The 16,904-nt window shown below is 41.0% G+C and overlaps 1 protein-coding gene across 3 annotated transcripts in view; it reads left to right on the forward strand.

The window, feature by feature from the left end:
• STK33 (serine/threonine kinase 33) overlaps positions 1-16,904 on the forward strand; it is a 110,221-nt gene that overhangs the window by 80,387 nt on the left and 12,930 nt on the right. For all 3 annotated transcript variants that reach the window (XM_060177221.1, XM_060177220.1, XM_060177223.1), the window contains one exon: positions 2,110-2,307. In XM_060177221.1, the coding sequence (XP_060033204.1) occupies positions 2,110-2,307 (198 nt within the window). The remainder of the gene's footprint in view (positions 1-2,109; positions 2,308-16,904) is intronic.

The raw sequence follows: 16,904 nt of genomic DNA on the forward strand, positions 1-16,904 counted from the left end.
GCTCTATCTCACGGGACCTGGTCTATATCTAGGTTTTAGGACTTTGTTAGGAAGTGTACTGCCTCGAATAGAGTTAGAGAATACTATGAAAGGAAAGGTTTCACACCCAGCTTCCTGTCCTGTTTTGTTTTGTTTTGTTTATTTTATTTTATTTTTGACAGGGCTTTATTGCTCTCTGATAACTTTTTCAGATAGGAAGAGACAGAGACCAGGGTGGGGTGGGTGGGAGTAAGACAGCACAGCTCCAGAGCTTCCTCCAGTTCGGTGGGGTTGAGCTTAGCGGTAGGTTTTGAATGGCAGAGTGTTGTTTTCGACAGGTTATGTTGTTTTCACTGGGCTGGCTTCACGGGCGGGTAACAGACGACCAGGGACTCATGGTTGAGCTGTAGGCAGTGTCTTTATTCATGCAGGACGCAGCACAATCTAAGACGAGCTAAGCTAAACTCAAGGTACAGTACTGTAAAACTCACAATGCTGTATTTATATATACTTGCCAAGTAAGGTGGAAACAGGATGTGACATAGAGAGGGTAGAGAGAAAAGTGACTGGTGAAAATCAGAATGTGACAAAGAGAGGGCAGATTAGGCGAGAATCCTATCACTGAACCACAAATGCCCTGGAGGGAGGGTGGAACTTGTTAACAGTGGTTATGTAAATAGAATGAAGTGGTTATGTAAATAGAATAGTGTTAAGCAGGGGGGATTTAAACCAAATGAAACAGAAGGGGTCTCATGCATACCAACAGCAGAGCAAGCTCACTCTCCAGGTCAGCTGTTTGGTGACCTCAGCTTCCCATTCTAATCTAAATATGATGCTCTTTTTGGTTAAATGCTCTCATCTACTGTGAAGCAGGAGAAAATATTAAACATATACTCAGTCTACCAGAGTCATTTGAGACTGCATTCATGTATCCCTTGGCATATTAAATGGAATATTATTTTTGGGAAAAGTCAAGTTAATGTAAAATGGTCAGTTTTGATATGGTATAGTTACATCTGGGATAAAAACAGCACATTGAGTTTGCTATAGTCAAAGGACCACATTATAGCTAAATTTTACAGTCAGTTAAGGGCTTTTAAATCAAACACCCATATTCTTGGACACAGCTAATAATGCAACTTATATTTTTAAGATTTATTTTTTATTTATTATGTATGAGGGAGTTTCACATGAGACAGAGAAAGGAGAGAAAGTCAGAGCACACTCTGGTACATGTGCTGGGAGGTTAACCAGAAACCCCCGGCATGAAGCCCCACAGTCTACCAGTTGAGCCCTCTCTCCAATCTCACAATTCAGATTTTAATAGGACATTTTAATATTGTATAGGTTTGTCCTGCATTTTGGACCCATTAAACTCCTCTGAGTAACATTTCTCATTCTTCAGCTTTTCTGTGAGTTTTTTTTTTTTTTAATAACAGCCTTATGAAGGTAATCTTTGGATTCCGGAGAGTTTCCTGTATAATACCTTCTCACCAGCATAGTGCGTTTTCTTTCAGACTTGAATATATTCTCCATTAACTGTGACATATTGTGGATTACATTAATAAGTAGTAGTCTATATACACAATGGAATACTACTCAGCTATTAAAAATGATGGATTTATCTTCTTCACCTCATCTTGGATGGACTTGATGGAATCATGTTAAGTGAGAAAAGCCAGAAAGAGAAGGATGAATATAGGATGATCTCACTCATAGACAGAAGCTGGGAGATGAGAAGAGAAGGGAAAACACAAAGCAGAACTTGGACTGGGTTTGGTGTACTGCACCAGAGTAAAGGACTCTGGGGAAGGGGAATTCAGATCCTGGAACATGACGGAGGAGGAGGACCTAGGTGGTGGGGGTTTAGAGTGTTATGCAGAAAACGGATAAATGTCACACATGTACCAACTACTTACTGTCATCTGTAAACCACTAAACCCCCAATGAAAAATTTACAAAAAGAAGTATGAGCCATGTCACTGGGAGTATGCTCCAAACAACATCAGAAGCTTTGATAGTTATTAAGCACATTTTCCATGTGACTTACTAAATTTAGAACATGTTACTAAGATATGTAAGATTCTTTTCTAAATGTTATTTAATCCAAAAATTCATTGTTATTATTAGGGCAATAAACTTTCTTCAGCAAGACCAACCAATGTGTTAGAAATGATGAAAGAATGGAGAAACAACCCAGAGAGTGATGAAGAAAGCACAATGGATCGAAGCGTGGTGCCTGTTCAGAAGAAACTGGAAGATTACCAATTCAACAAAAATGCCCATTATGCCATGAGTAGCACTTCAGATGAGGAGGAGGAAAAGCAGGTAGGAGGACCAAAATGAGGAGGAAGAACATGTTTCGTTTCTCCAAAATGGAAAATATACCCACAACACTTGAACTATTTCTTTTTCCAAATCTGTTTTATTTCTTTTGGTTTGTGCTAAAGAATATGCATGATGAAGCAAGCAAAGCTCTGCCCTCCCTTGATATTCATGAGTTAACAGTGTGGCCTGTGTGTTCATTTTACAATTCATAATTACAGGGTGTGGGAGGGTGCTGATGTTTCCTGTAAAGGAGCAGAACATAGATGCCTTAGACTTTGTGGGCCATCGTAGTCTCTGTCACAGCTTCTCAACACTGATGTTATATTGTAAAAGTAGCCATAGATAATAAACAAATGAGTATGTACATGTCCCAACAAAATTTGATTTACAAAAGAGGTGCTATATTTGGTCCATGGGTTAAAACTAATAATATTTGTACTTTACCAGACTAATCCATTTAAAATGGACTTATGAATCATTTAGGATGAAACATCTTATATCCATTTATTTCCAATTTTCTTATAACAAAGTCTTTATAAAAGGCCTATCCTTTTACCTTATTAGATTTGAATATAGCTTTGTTCCTTTTGGTGAATAAAATCTAGTGCCATTTTGATTAATTCTAAATTATATTCTATCAACTATATATCCTATCTTTATTAATGATTTAATATTGATTCACAAAATTACATGTCAACAGGATTATAATTTCACACTGTTCCCACCACCAGAGTTCTGAATCCCTAATCCCTGCATTGCAAAGCACAGCAGTTCTCCTAAGGTTGTAGACATGGGTTAACTGTTATCTCTGCAACTATCTGTCTACAGACATGGGTTAACTGTTATCTCTGCAACTATCTGTCTACGGACATGGGTTAACTGTTATCTCTGCAACTATCTGTCTACAGACATGGGTTCACTGTCATCTCTGCAACTATCTGTCTACAGACATGGGTTCACTGTCATCTCTGCAACTGTCGTCTACAGACATGGGTTCACTGTCATCTCTGCAACTATCTGTCTACAGACATGGGTTAACTTTTATCTCTGCAACTGTCTGTCTACAGACATGGGTTCACTATCATCTCTGCAAATGTCTGTCTACAGACATGGGTTCACTATCATCTCTGCAACTATCTGTCTACAGACATGGGTTCACTATCATCTCTGCAACTATCTGTCTACAGACATGGGTTCACTATCATCTCTGCAACTGTCTGTCTACAGACATGGGTTCACTATCATCTCTGCAACTGTCTGTCTACATACATGGGTTAACTGTTATCTCTGCAACTGTCTGTCTACAGACATGGGTTCACTGTCATCTCTGCAACTGTCTGTCTACAGACATGGGTTCACTATCATCTCTGCAACTGTCTGTCTACAGACATGGGTTCACTATCATCTCTGCAACTATCTGTCTACAGACATGGGTTCACTATCATCTCTGCAACTATCTGTCTACAGACATGGGTTCACTATCATCTCTGCAACTGTCTGTCTACAGACATGGGTTCACTATAATCTCTGCAACTGTCTGTCTACAGACATGGGTTAACTGTTATCTCTGCAACTGTCTGTCTACAGACATGGGTTCACTATCATCTCTGCAACTGTCTGTCTACAGACATGGGTTCACTATCATGTCTGCAACTGTCTGTCTACAGACATGGGTTCACTATCATCTCTGCAACTATCTGTCTACAGACATGGGTTCACTGTCATCTCTGCAACTATCTGTCTACAGACATGGGTTCACTGTCATCTCTGCAACTAGCTGTCTACAGACATGGGTTCACTATCATCTCTGCAACTGTCTGTCTACAGACATGGGTTAACTGTTATCTCTGCAACTGTCTGTCTACAGACATGGTTTCACTATCATCTCTGCAACTATCTGTCTACAGACATGGGTTCACTGTCATCTCTGCAACTAGCTGTCTACAGACATGGGTTCACTGTCATCTCTGCAACTATCTGTCTACAGACATGGGTTCACTATCATCTCTGCAAATGTCTGTCTACAGACATGGGTTCACTATCATCTCTGCAACTGTCTGTCTACAGACATGGGTTCACTATCATCTCTGCAACTGTCTGTCTACAGACATGGGTTCACTATCATCTCTGCAACTGTCTGTCTACAGACATGGGTTCACTATCATCTCTGCAACTGTCTGTCTACAGACATGGGTTCACTGTCATCTCTGCAACTGTCTGTCTACAGACATGGGTTCACTGTCATCTCAGCAACTATCTGTCTACAGACATGGGTTCACTGTCATCTCTGCAACTATCTGTCTACAGACATGGGTTCACTGTCATCTCTGCAACTGTCTGTCTACAGACATGGGTTCACTATCATCTCTGCAACTGTCTGTCTACAGACATGGGTTCACTATCATCTCTGCAACTGTCTGTCTACAGACATGGGTTCACTATCATCTCTGCAACTGTCTGTCTACAGACATGGGTTCACTATCATCTCTGCAACTATCTGTCTACAGACATGGGTTCACTGTTATCTCTGCAACTGTCTGTCTACAGACATGGGTTCACTATCATCTCTGCAACTATCGTCTGTCTACAGACATGGGTTCACTATCATCTCTGCAACTGTCTGTCTACAGACATGGGTTCACTATCATCTCTGCAACTGTCTGTCTACAGACATGGGTTCACTATAATCTCTGCAACTGTCTGTCTACAGACATGGGTTAACTGTTATCTCTGCAACTGTCTGTCTACAGACATGGGTTCACTATCATCTCTGAAACTGTCTGTCTACAGACATGGGTTCACTATCATCTCTGCAACTGTCTGTCTACAGACATGGGTTCACTATCATCTCTGCAACTATCTGTCTACAGACATGGGTTCACTGTCATCTCTGCAACTATCTGTCTACAGACATGGGTTCACTGTCATCTCTGCAACTAGCTGTCTACAGACATGGGTTCACTATCATCTCTGCAACTGTCTACAGACATGGGTTAACTGTTATCTCTGCAACTGTCTGTCTACAGACATGGTTTCACTATCATCTCTGCAACTATCTGTCTACAGACATGGGTTCACTGTCATCTCTGCAACTAGCTGTCTACAGACATGGGTTCACTGTCATCTCTGCAACTAGCTGTCTACAGACATGGGTTCACTATCATCTCTGCAACTAGCTGTCTACAGACATGGGTTCACTATCATCTCTGCAACTATCTGTCTACAGACATGGGTTCACTATCATCTCTGCAACAGTCTGTCTACAGACATGGGTTCACTATCATCTCTGCAACTGTCTGTCTACAGACATGGGTTCACTATCATCTCTGCAACTGTCTGTCTACGGACATGGGTTCACTATCATCTCTGCAACTGTCTGTCTACGGACATGGGTTCACTATCATCTCTGCAACTGTCTGTCTACGGACATGGGTTCACTATCATCTCTGCAACTGTCTGTCTACAGACATGGGTTCACTATCATCTCTGCAACTGTCTGTCTACAGACATGGGTTCACTGTCATCTCTGCAACTATCTGTCTACAGACATGGGTTCACTGTCATCTCTGCAACTATCTGTCTACAGACATGGGTTCACTGTCATCTCTGCAAGTATCTGTCTACAGACATGGGTTCACTATCATCTCTGCAACTGTCTGTCTACAGACATGGGTTAACTGTTATCTCTGCAATTGTCTGTCTACAGACATGGGTTCACTATCATCTCTGCAACTGTCCTCTACAGACATGGGTTCACTATCATCTCTGCAACTGTCCTCTACAGACATGGGTTAACTGTTATCTCTGCAACTATCTGTCTACAGACATGGGTTAACTGTTATCTCTGCAACTGTCTGTCTACAGACATGGGTTCACTATCATCTCTGCAACTATCTGTCTACAGACATGGGTTCACTATCATCTCTGCAACTATCTGTCTACAGACATGGGTTCACTATCATCTCTGCAACTGTCTGTCTACAGACATGGGTTCACTATCATCTCTGCAACTATCTGTCTACAGACATGGGTTCACTATCATCTCTGCAACTGTCTGTCTACAGACATGGGTTCACTATCATCTCTGCAACTATCTGTCTACAGACATGGGTTCACTATCATCTCTGCAACTGTCTGTCTACAGACATGGGTTCACTATCATCTCTGCTACTGTCTGTCTTCAGACATGGGTTCACTATCATCTCTGCAACTGTCTGTCTACAGACATGGGTTCACTGTCATCTCTGCAACTATCTGTCTACAGACATGGGTTCACTGTCATCTCTGCAACTATCTGTCTACAGACATGGGTTCACTCTCATCTCTGCAACTGTCTGTCTACAGACATGGGTTCACTGTCATCTCTGCAAGTAGCTGTCTACACTTGTACATAGTTGTCCCCCTTTTCTTCCAGGTTCAGTCCTCTCTTCCACTCCAAGCTGTTCGTGATCCTATTATTACATCCAAATATTCCTCCCTTTTCCCTCCTCTCTCTGAGGGTCCTCTTCCTCTGATCACTTCTCCCCAATTGAATATGGATCAGAACTGGTTTTGGGGAGCAGAAGGTAGGAGTTCTGTAACTGCTTCTCTATTGGACTTGGGCATTGGCAGGTTGTATATCCTGACAATTTATCCAAACTCTTTTTGTGTGCTTATTATATAGATTTGTGGGATTTCCCCCCCGGTATATTTATTCTCTTTCTTGACTTTAAATATGATGAACATTTAACAGTCTTTAACAACTAGTATCCAGCCCATGGGAACTGAGTTTTGTTTTTGAAATGCCTGGACTTCTTGTGAGGTATTGCTGCTGCTCTGTTCTCTGAAGCCTAAGGGTAGGCAGAGTGGAGTGAGCGGCTAAGGAAGCGGACCTGAGCCACACCTGCAGGTGCAGCACTGCTCCTTCACCCCACGCCAAGAGCCCTGTCTGCAATTTTCCAGAAAAAACATGGTAAAGTGATCTACTAGTTGATTTCTTTTATTTTCTTTCTTTTTTAAAATTAATTTAATAATGATTGACCGGACCATAGGATAAGAGGAGAACAATTCCTCACAGTTTCCATCACCAGAGTTCCGTATCTCATTCCCTGCATTGGAAGATTCCCTATTCTTTATCCCTCTGGGAGCATGGACCCAGGGTCATTATGGGGTGCAGAAGGTGGGAGGTCTGGTTTCTGTAATTGCTTCTCCGCTGGACATGGGCAATGGTTGATTTTGATTACTAATTGAATCTTCTTCACTGATAGCAAATGTCTAGATGATAAGTTTAACATTTAATGAATTAGATAGGATATTATCTATTTATTTATTCATTGCTCAACTCAGAGTACCAGGAACTGAACCTATAGTCTCTCGGCCTCAGGCATGTGAATTGGTGTTCTAACAGGCTGAACTATTTCCCTGACCCTCACATATTTTGATCACCTTTTACCATAATATAAGCATGTTTGTTGGTTTTGCTTTATCTTCTCTAGTATGTTAATGGCTTCTCCAATGCTTAGAGCTGTATATATTTACCAATGGTAAAACTAGTATAAAATTTATGTTTGCATTTCCTGATTGAATATAAAGACGGCCTTTTTATGGACTTAGGATCTTAGACACACACATATCACACAATATATATGCATACATACACATACATACACACATACATGCACCTACATATTCTCACATACACACACAGATATACAAGTATGCACAAATTTTCTTTGGCAGTCTTGAATTATGTTTATTATCCTTGTGAATTAGATGTCTGGTTGTCTCCCATTATTCTTTTCTACATGTTTATTATGCCTCTTCCTCTTCCCTTTCTCCTACAAGTCAGCAAGTGTAGGTCTTGCTATGTTGTGCTCAGCTGCTTCTGACAAAGGAAAGAAGTAGAGGACTTTTAGGTGCCTTTGGATGCTCAAACTATACCCAGGGGGTTGAAATGATAAGAATTCTGCTTACCATTCTTCTGTAATCAGAGCTTATCTGCAATAGGACAAGTAGTAAACCCCACTTCCCAGTCATCAGAAGTAACTTTAGCAGATTCTGGAAAGCTACTTGCTCTAATTGCTGTAGCAGGAATTCCAGCAATGTGGGTAAGAGTTTGCACTGGAGGTCTTCTGGAGAACTCCCTATGCTTAGGGCTTAGCAAAGACATCTTTTTAAAATTTTTTATTTATAAAAAGGAAACATTGACCATAGGATAAGAGAGGTACAGCTTCGCACAACTCCTACCACCAGACCTCTGTATATCAACCCCTCCCCTGATAGCTTTCCTATTCTTTATCCCTCTGGGAGTATGGACCCAAGATCCTTGTGGGATGCAGGAGGTTGAAGGTCTGGCTTCTATAATTGTTTCCCCGCTGAAAATGGGTATTGACAGGTAGATCCATACTCCCAGCATGTCTCTCTCTTTCCCTAGTGGGGAAGGGCTCTGGGGAAGCGGAGCTCCAAGGCACATTAGTGGGTTGTCTGTTCAGGGAAGTCTGGTCGCATCCTGCTGGCATCTGGAACCTGGTGGCTGAAAAGAGAGTTAACATAGAGAGCCAAACAAATTGTTGAACAATCATGGACCAAAAGGCTGGGATAGTGCAGATGAAGTGTTGGGGGGGTCCTCCATTTTGTAGATAGATAGTAGGCATATTTTAGTTATATTTCAAAGGGCCTGTAGCTATACTAGTGTTTTTTTGTTTGTTTGTTTTTTGCCTGAGCCTGAAATCTGATATGCAGGTGAATATTAATTATTCTCTGGGGAGATGATGTCATGGCTGGGAAAAGGACCAGAAAGATGGATCAGGGAAGAGAGTAGCTCCCTAATATGGGAAAGGGGTATAAATATTGTTTGATGTGATCTGGGACCTATAATTAGCTTAAGAGCCTGTGTGACCTCTACATCCCTCTAGATCTGAGCTCACATTCTGTAGTCATGAGTAGGAACGTTCCATGCTGCCCCAGTATTGACCCATCTTTCTCAGGTGTAGCATAGAGTATGTTGTCCATCCTCCCTTCGGAGGTTGGAACATGAGGAATGCCTTCCTTATTGGGACTTTAAAGTTATAGATATCCCCTAAAAAGAAAGACTTCTCATGCATTTAGCATATTAAGTTTTTTCATAAATTATTATGAATAAATATGCTATTTTGTTATTTATAATGAAAATAAATTTATATCGAGGAATTACTTTTTTCTTTCAGATCTTCATTAAATAACAATTTTATTTGATGATATAAATGCTTTCTACTACATAAATTAAGAAAATGACTCCAATTCTTTCTCCATTAACAATATTTGAAATTTGGGGCTAGGAAATACTAGGTTGTTGGAAAAGTCATGACACATGTTTGCATAGAAAAACACAGAAAAGAAAACACAAGTAGAACCTGAACTGGAATTGGAGTATTGCACCAAAGTAAGAGACTCTGGGGTGGGTGGGTTGTGAGAATACAGATCCAAGAAGGATGACAGAGGACCTAGTGGGGGTTGTATTGTTATATGGAAAACTAGGGAATGTTATACATGTACAAACTACTATATTTACTGTTGAATGTAAAACATTAACTCCCCAATAAAGAAATTAAATTTAAAAAAACAAACTAACAGAAAAAGGAAAATACATCATGACCTTTCTGACAGCCCAGTAGCTTGTCTGCTAGGGCATCTGCCTCCCACTGTAGACCCAGCGTTTGAAACTTACATGATGAGTCTGCCAGAACTTGACTTTAAATGGAAATCTCCCAGCAGGCCCTGCTTTCACTGTATTATTGTTTCTCTGGAGAATGTCATTCGTCCATTTAGAATTCCTAATTTTATGATTCTCACCAGCCAGGCTAACCACTCTTTTATAAGAACTCTTATAAAACTAGCAGGAAAAAATGAGGATTTGTTAAAAACAGAAACACTTGGACAAAGCACCTCCTCTTTTCCCGAGTTCCAAATTCCCTGGACATTAAGGAAAATACAGTCTGCCTCTCCTTTGGGGCTGTATAGTTTTACAAACTTGTTTTCAAATGCCACTCCTCCCCTTTCGATTTCCAGCTTTGATCGTATTTTAGGTAATTGTGTTCTTTGGGGGTAGAAATGTTTTCTCATGTCTATCTATGTTTGGCAGGTTAAATACCTCTACATAATGTGTTGTGTTATTAGTAATCTTCTCAATTCTCCCTAATGGGTTCTTAATCTACCTTATTAAATAGGCCCAAGACTTTAACTCCTGCTATGACATTTACTCAACTCAGACGAGATGCTTGACAGACCATTACTTACTGCAGTAGCTTGCCTCTTAACTTAGTTCCATAGTGATTTCTGACACACTATAGAATTCTTTCATTATTCATTAAGCTCAGAAAACAGTTGAAGAGAAATGAGTGTGTATTTAATTAAAATACACCACCTCATAGCTGTGGAGGGAGAGGTTAGAAACTCTGGGTATGACAGAAGTGTTTTTACATTGTAGAATTCTTGCTTCATAAGAGAGAAACCTTGTAAATTATTAAATTGTTTGTTAATGCAGTTGTGAATTATTTATTAATGAGAGTGGAAAATTCCTGCCATTATTTTCTTTTGTGATTATTCTTCTCCACTGAAAACATGAGTTTCTTCACATGAGTTTGTTAGAAAGTGGAAGGGCAAGGTCGTTTGGCAATTTTGTTAAGTTACGTTGATCAATGAGATATATTTAAGGAGCCACTTTTCAAAGATGAGAAATATTTATTTATTTATTTATTCTAGCCTATTCTTTATCCCTCTGGGAGTATGGACCCAGGATCATTATGGGGAGCAGAAAGTGGAAGGTCTGGCTTCTGTAATTACTTCCCTGCTGAACATGGGCATTGGCAGATCGATCCATACTCCCAGCCTGTCTCTTTCTTTCTCTAGTGGGCAAGGTCTGGGGAGCTGGGGCTCCAGGACACATTGGTGGGATCGTCTGCCCAGGGAAGTCAGGTTGGCATCATGCTAGCATCTGGAGCCTGGTGACTGGAAAAGAGTTAAGATACAAAGCAGAACAAATTGTTGACTAATCAGGAACCTAAAAGCAAGAATATTGCAGATGAAGATTTGAGGTCTCCATTTTAGAAAAAGCTAGTAGGTCTATTTTAAATATATTCCAAGGGGCCCATGACCCTACTAGTTTTTGCCTGAGCCTGACATCTAATATGCAGGTGGACCCAGGTTATTGTCTGGAGAGATAGAGTCATAGTTGGAAAAGAGACTAGAAAGCTGGATCAGGAAAGAGAGTAGCTCCCAAATATGGAGGAAGTATATAAGTATTGTTAACTGTAAACCCCTTCAATTTGATCTGGGGCCCATATTCAGCACAGGAGCCTGTGTGACCTCTGCATCCCTGTAGGTCTGAGCTCACATTCTGTGGTCACGGCCAGGAACACTCCAGGCTGCACTAATTTCAGGACCCATCTTCCTCGGGTGGTAGGTAGAGTATGTTGTCCAACCTCCCTTTAGAGAATGGAACATTCCCTACCATTGTTGATCCACATTGAGGGCAAGGTCCCATAGCGGCCCACAAAGGGGTCCATTATATTGTTCCTGGTAGAGATGACCAGTGACAGTGGAGAAAGGGATCTGTTAGAGGTCTAGGCCCATCATGTCTGTGTGGGAACCCCAGGGCTCCCTGACTCAGGCTCCAGGTGATGGGGTGGCCTGGTAGTGACTAAAGAGCCATTGTTAGGTATGCCAGTCTCTTGCCCCTATTCAGCTTTTGTCATCCTTACTTTGTCTGACATGCTTGGCTTTGGAGTGATTGGAGGATGTATAGTAGTAGGTAGGTGAGGAGGGTATCTAGGTCTAAGTAGAAACTATTTCATTAGGTACTTTAAGGTGTCTTGTTAGTTCTTTCTACTTTCTTGCTTCATTTTTTGACTCACTGCAAATTATCGTGCACTTTTGCTTTCAGGTATATATTTTGCCCAAACTTATGGATACATGTGCTTATGCCCTATCTCATGGGCCCTGGTCTACATCTAGGTTTTGTTAAGAAGTGCGCCACCTGAAATGGAATTAAGATCTATGAGCTAGGAAAGGTCTCACCTGAATGAAGCTCAAAAGTTGACATTCCAAGACTGACGTCTCTGGCCACAGTCTGAAGTGAAGCATGCTGAGGTGGTACTGGTTGCATTGACTAGGTTGGGGTCAGCAGATGTGGTATCAGTGGGTATGATTTGAGAGAAGCAAGCAGGAAAGTGAGCCTCACCCTAGAAGTTCCAGGCCTGGGAGATGTATGGGCTTTATAGAGGAAGGGGAAGATTCCTGCTGTCTTAGGGTTTAAGAAGGCAATAGACAATTAGAGCTGTAACCAAGTTATTTGGCAATTGGGTTAACTTTGAAAATCCCTTTGTTAGGGATTTGCTATATATAGAAGACCTCACCATAATTTATTACCTTTTATGCTATTTATATATAGCTGTATCTTATAAAGTAACACCACCAGTTGCTTCTGTTCTCCCTGGTCTAAGCCATTTGGAGACAATACTTCAAAGAATAAGTCATTATTAGAAATGTATTAACAATTTGAGCCCACTGTTAAAATTCAATCTGATTTCCAATTTGAAGTCTTAAGTACTTAAATTGAAGGAACATATACTCAGCCTATGGTCTATGCAACAAAAAGTTTGAGACATTCAGTCCATTTTTCCCCTCTCATTAATTAAATAGTTGTTTGTGAGATTGTAAGTTAATAGGAGTATATATTTACACCATTCCTACCACCAAAGGTCTATGTCCCTCCCCCTCCCCTCTCTCCCCCTCCCCCCAGTGAAGCTGAACATCTACCCTCACCCTCCACCCAGAGATTTTTTTTACTTTGGTGCCCTACTCCAAATGATGAGAAATATTTAAATAATACTGAAATCAAACAATTGAATGATGGTGTTTTGATGTACTTATCTGAAAAAAGTTGGGTTTTCTTGGTATTTTAGTTGAATAGGATCAACATTTTAATTGAATAGGATCAACAATTTAAATTGAATTTATCTGTTGTGCATGTACAAACTATTGTATTTACTGTTGAATGTAAAAATTAATTCCCCAATAAAGAAAGAAAAAAAAAAGAAAAAAATCCTTGGGAGTCAGGCGGTAGTGCAAAGCGCAAGGACCGGGGTAAGGATCCCGGTTCGAACCCCAGCTCCCCACCTGCAGAGGAGTCGCTTCACAGGCGGTGAAGCAGGTCTGCAGGTGTCTGTCTTTCTCTCCCCCTCTCTGTCTTCCCTTCCTCTCTCTACTTCTCTCTGTCCTATCTAACAACAATGACATCAATAACAACAACAAAAAAATTGAATTTATCTTTCTTACCTCATAAAAATCTAGTGCAAATTTGGTGATGCTTCCACAGTTTGGCCCACTTTGTGATTCACTACTGAATTATTGCAGTCTGGCATATGTGCCCAACCACTATACTAAAAAAGTTCCCCCGTAGTTAAGAACATAAACTCTAGAGCTAAGCTACAGATTCAAGTTCTGGCTTCATGACTTCATGACTTGGGGTAAGTCATTAGGGCTCTGGTTCCTTGTGTGTAATGTGTGGAAAACAATGGCTATCAGTTCAGATGAAATCAAGTCGTTCATGTAGCACTCTTGTCACAAGATAAGTACTCATTAATGTTACTGTAATTAGTTTTGTTATTATACTGCTAAAGACTTTGCATAGAATATGGCTAAAGTGACATGTTCCTGCCAACATCAAAATTCCTCTCCCACCAGGTATGGGAATGAACTAGTGAACAAACTAAGAAATGCCATTTTTCAAAGGTGACACTCCAAACTGTCCAAGCAGTACAGTGGTGCTTTGGATAATTGTTCCTAATTCTTCAGTCTCTTCCTGCAAGGAATTGTATATTCACACCTTTTTCTTTGTGACTTTGCAGTTCTGCCCACTAGTGTAGACAAAGGATATTTTCTCATTCCATCAGTACTGCTCTTAGCTTATTTTGTCTGATGGACTGTTGAGGGGTGTGGTGTAAGAAGAAACCTTTAAAGTAACCACAGGATTTAGCTTGCTAAATTTAGCTCTTATATGTCTGCAAGCTACCATGAGAAGAACAAACTTGAGACCCTGGAATTATGAAGATGATGGAGCATGTCTCAACCTAACACAGAGACTCACACCATATCATAGTCACACCCTACAACTAAATGAAAAAAAAATCAATGTCACTCTGGTAAGATATTGAGACATCTCATGTGTTAATTAGGTAATTCTATAGAAAGGAGCTAACAGCAGATTTAAACGGCTATCCTTGAAAGTCCTGCTTTTGGACATTTCAGAGTTACAAAAGCCCCTGACTGGCTTCTGGGACTTAATGTCACAGAATTGTTGATGCCATTAACTAGTAAGAATGACTCACTGTGACTAAAGTGTTCATACAAGCAATATGGTTTGTGCTCAACATCTGCCTTCATTCTGGGTGTCTGGGAGTTTGGTAGATGCCAGGAACAACCAGCTCCCAGTAAAACCCTGGGCACACTTAGTCTCTAAGAGCTTCCCTGACTGGCAGCGATTCACATGTGTTGTCACAGCCCTTTGCTGGGCTCACCAAATGCACCCTGTGTAACTCCTGGGAGAAGACGCTTGGCAAATGTCTGGTTTCCACTGGACTTTGCCTCCAGTAACTCTCCCTGGGTTATTTGTGCTTTGTACCCTTTCACTGGAGTGCATCATAGCAGTGATCACAACTCCGTGATGAGTCCCCTAGATATTCAGAGGTGTTCTTGGGTACTTCCCAGACATGCCCTGACATATTACTTCAGCAACAGCTGACTATCGCAGGTACAAATGATTAAGTGCATTGATACGAATCTTAACCTGCTTTTCTTTGATTGAACGCTGTTTCAATACCAGTTCCTAGTTTGGATTCAGATACTTCCAGTGGACAATAAGCCTTTTGTCTGTGCTTCTGTTCCTCCTAGAGCCTTTTCTGCAAGACATGGGTGTCACCACAGGCTTATTTCATTGGCAGCCTCATAGTTGGAGAGGCATATTCGTGGGTCATTTCAAGTTGTTTCCTTGGTCTCTGAAGCCTGGCTTTTGCTCAGGTCCCCTTAGGGACTGTGACTGTTAGGTAGTGCTGTGTGCGTCTCTTTTTCCCTGTGGAGGAGAACCAGTCATGTTTGTTTTATAGCAAATATTGCTTCAACTACTTATGTGCTAATTCTAAATATATTGATTTGTACTAACTTGTCCTTTTTTATTAGTGATTTAATAATGATTAACAAGATTATAGGATAAGAAGAGTAGAATTCCACCACCACCAGAGTTCCATATCCCATCTCCTCCATTGGAAGGTTCTCTGTTCTTTATTCCTCTGGGAGTATGGGCCAAAATTCTTTATGGGGAGCAGAAGGTGGAAGGTCTGGCTTCTGTAATTGCTTCTCCTCTGGACATGGGCGTTGGCAGGTTGATTCATAACCCCAGCCTGTTTCTACCTTTCCCTAGTGAGTTAGGGCTCTGGGGAGGTGGCCAGGGAAGTCAGGATGATGTCATGGTAGCACCAGCAACTTGTTGGCTGAAAAGTGGTAAGATATAAAGCAGAACAAATTGCTTAATAGTCAGGATCATAAAGATAAGAATAAGGCAGATGAAATTACTAGGTGATGGGGTGGCCTGATGCTGACCAAAAGGGCCGATCTCTTGCCCTTGTCCAGCTTTTGTGGTCCTTACTTTGTCTGACAAGGTTAGAGTGATCAGGATTTTCAAAGTAAAGCAAGTTCCCAAGTAACTTGGTTATAATAATAATCTATTGCCTTCTTTTGTTATTTTTATTGATGATTTAATAATGGATCAACAACTTAATACCCACCACCAGAGTTCCATATTCCCTCCCTTCCGTTAGAAGCTTCCCTGTTCTTTTTCTTTTATTATTGATTTGATAATGGTTGACAAGACCATAGGATAAGAGGGGTACAATTCCCACCACCAGAGTTCCATATCCCATCCCCTCTATTAGAAGCTTCCCTATTTTTTATTCCTCTGGGAGCATGGCCCAGGATCATTATGGGGTGCAGAAGGTGGAAGATTTGTCTTCTGTAATTGCTTCTCCACTGGGCCTGTGCATTTGGCAGGTGGATTCATACTCCCAGCCTTTCTCTCTCTTTTCCTAGTGGGGCAGGGCTCTGGGGAGGTGGGGCTCCAGGGTACACTGGTGAGGTCATCTGCCCAGGGAACTCAGGCTGGCATCATGGTAGCATCTGAAACTTGGTGGCTGAAAAATCATTAAAGATATAAAGCAGAACAAATTGTTGGGTAATTAGGAACCTAAAGGTAAGAGTGAGATTTGGGGTCTCCATTTTGGAAAAAGCTAGTAGGTCTATTTTAGGTATACTCCAATGGGCCCATGACTTTACTAGTTTTTGCCTGAGCCTGACAGCTAACATGCAGGTGGTCTAAAGGTTTTGTCTGGGGAGATGGTGTCAGAGTTGGAAATAGGTCTAGAAGGATGGATCAGGGAAGAGAGTGGCTTTCAAATATGGGAAAAGTAGTTTCCCTATTCTTAATCCTTCTGGGATTATGGACCAAAGATCCTTATGGAGAGTAGAAGGCAGAAGGTCTAGCTTCTGTAGTTGCTTCTCCACTGGACATGGACGTTGACAGGTCCATGGTT

The sequence above is a fragment of the Erinaceus europaeus genome, chromosome 17 (assembly GCF_950295315.1).
Source record: "Erinaceus europaeus chromosome 17, mEriEur2.1, whole genome shotgun sequence".
Taxonomy (NCBI): domain Eukaryota; kingdom Metazoa; phylum Chordata; class Mammalia; order Eulipotyphla; family Erinaceidae; genus Erinaceus; species Erinaceus europaeus.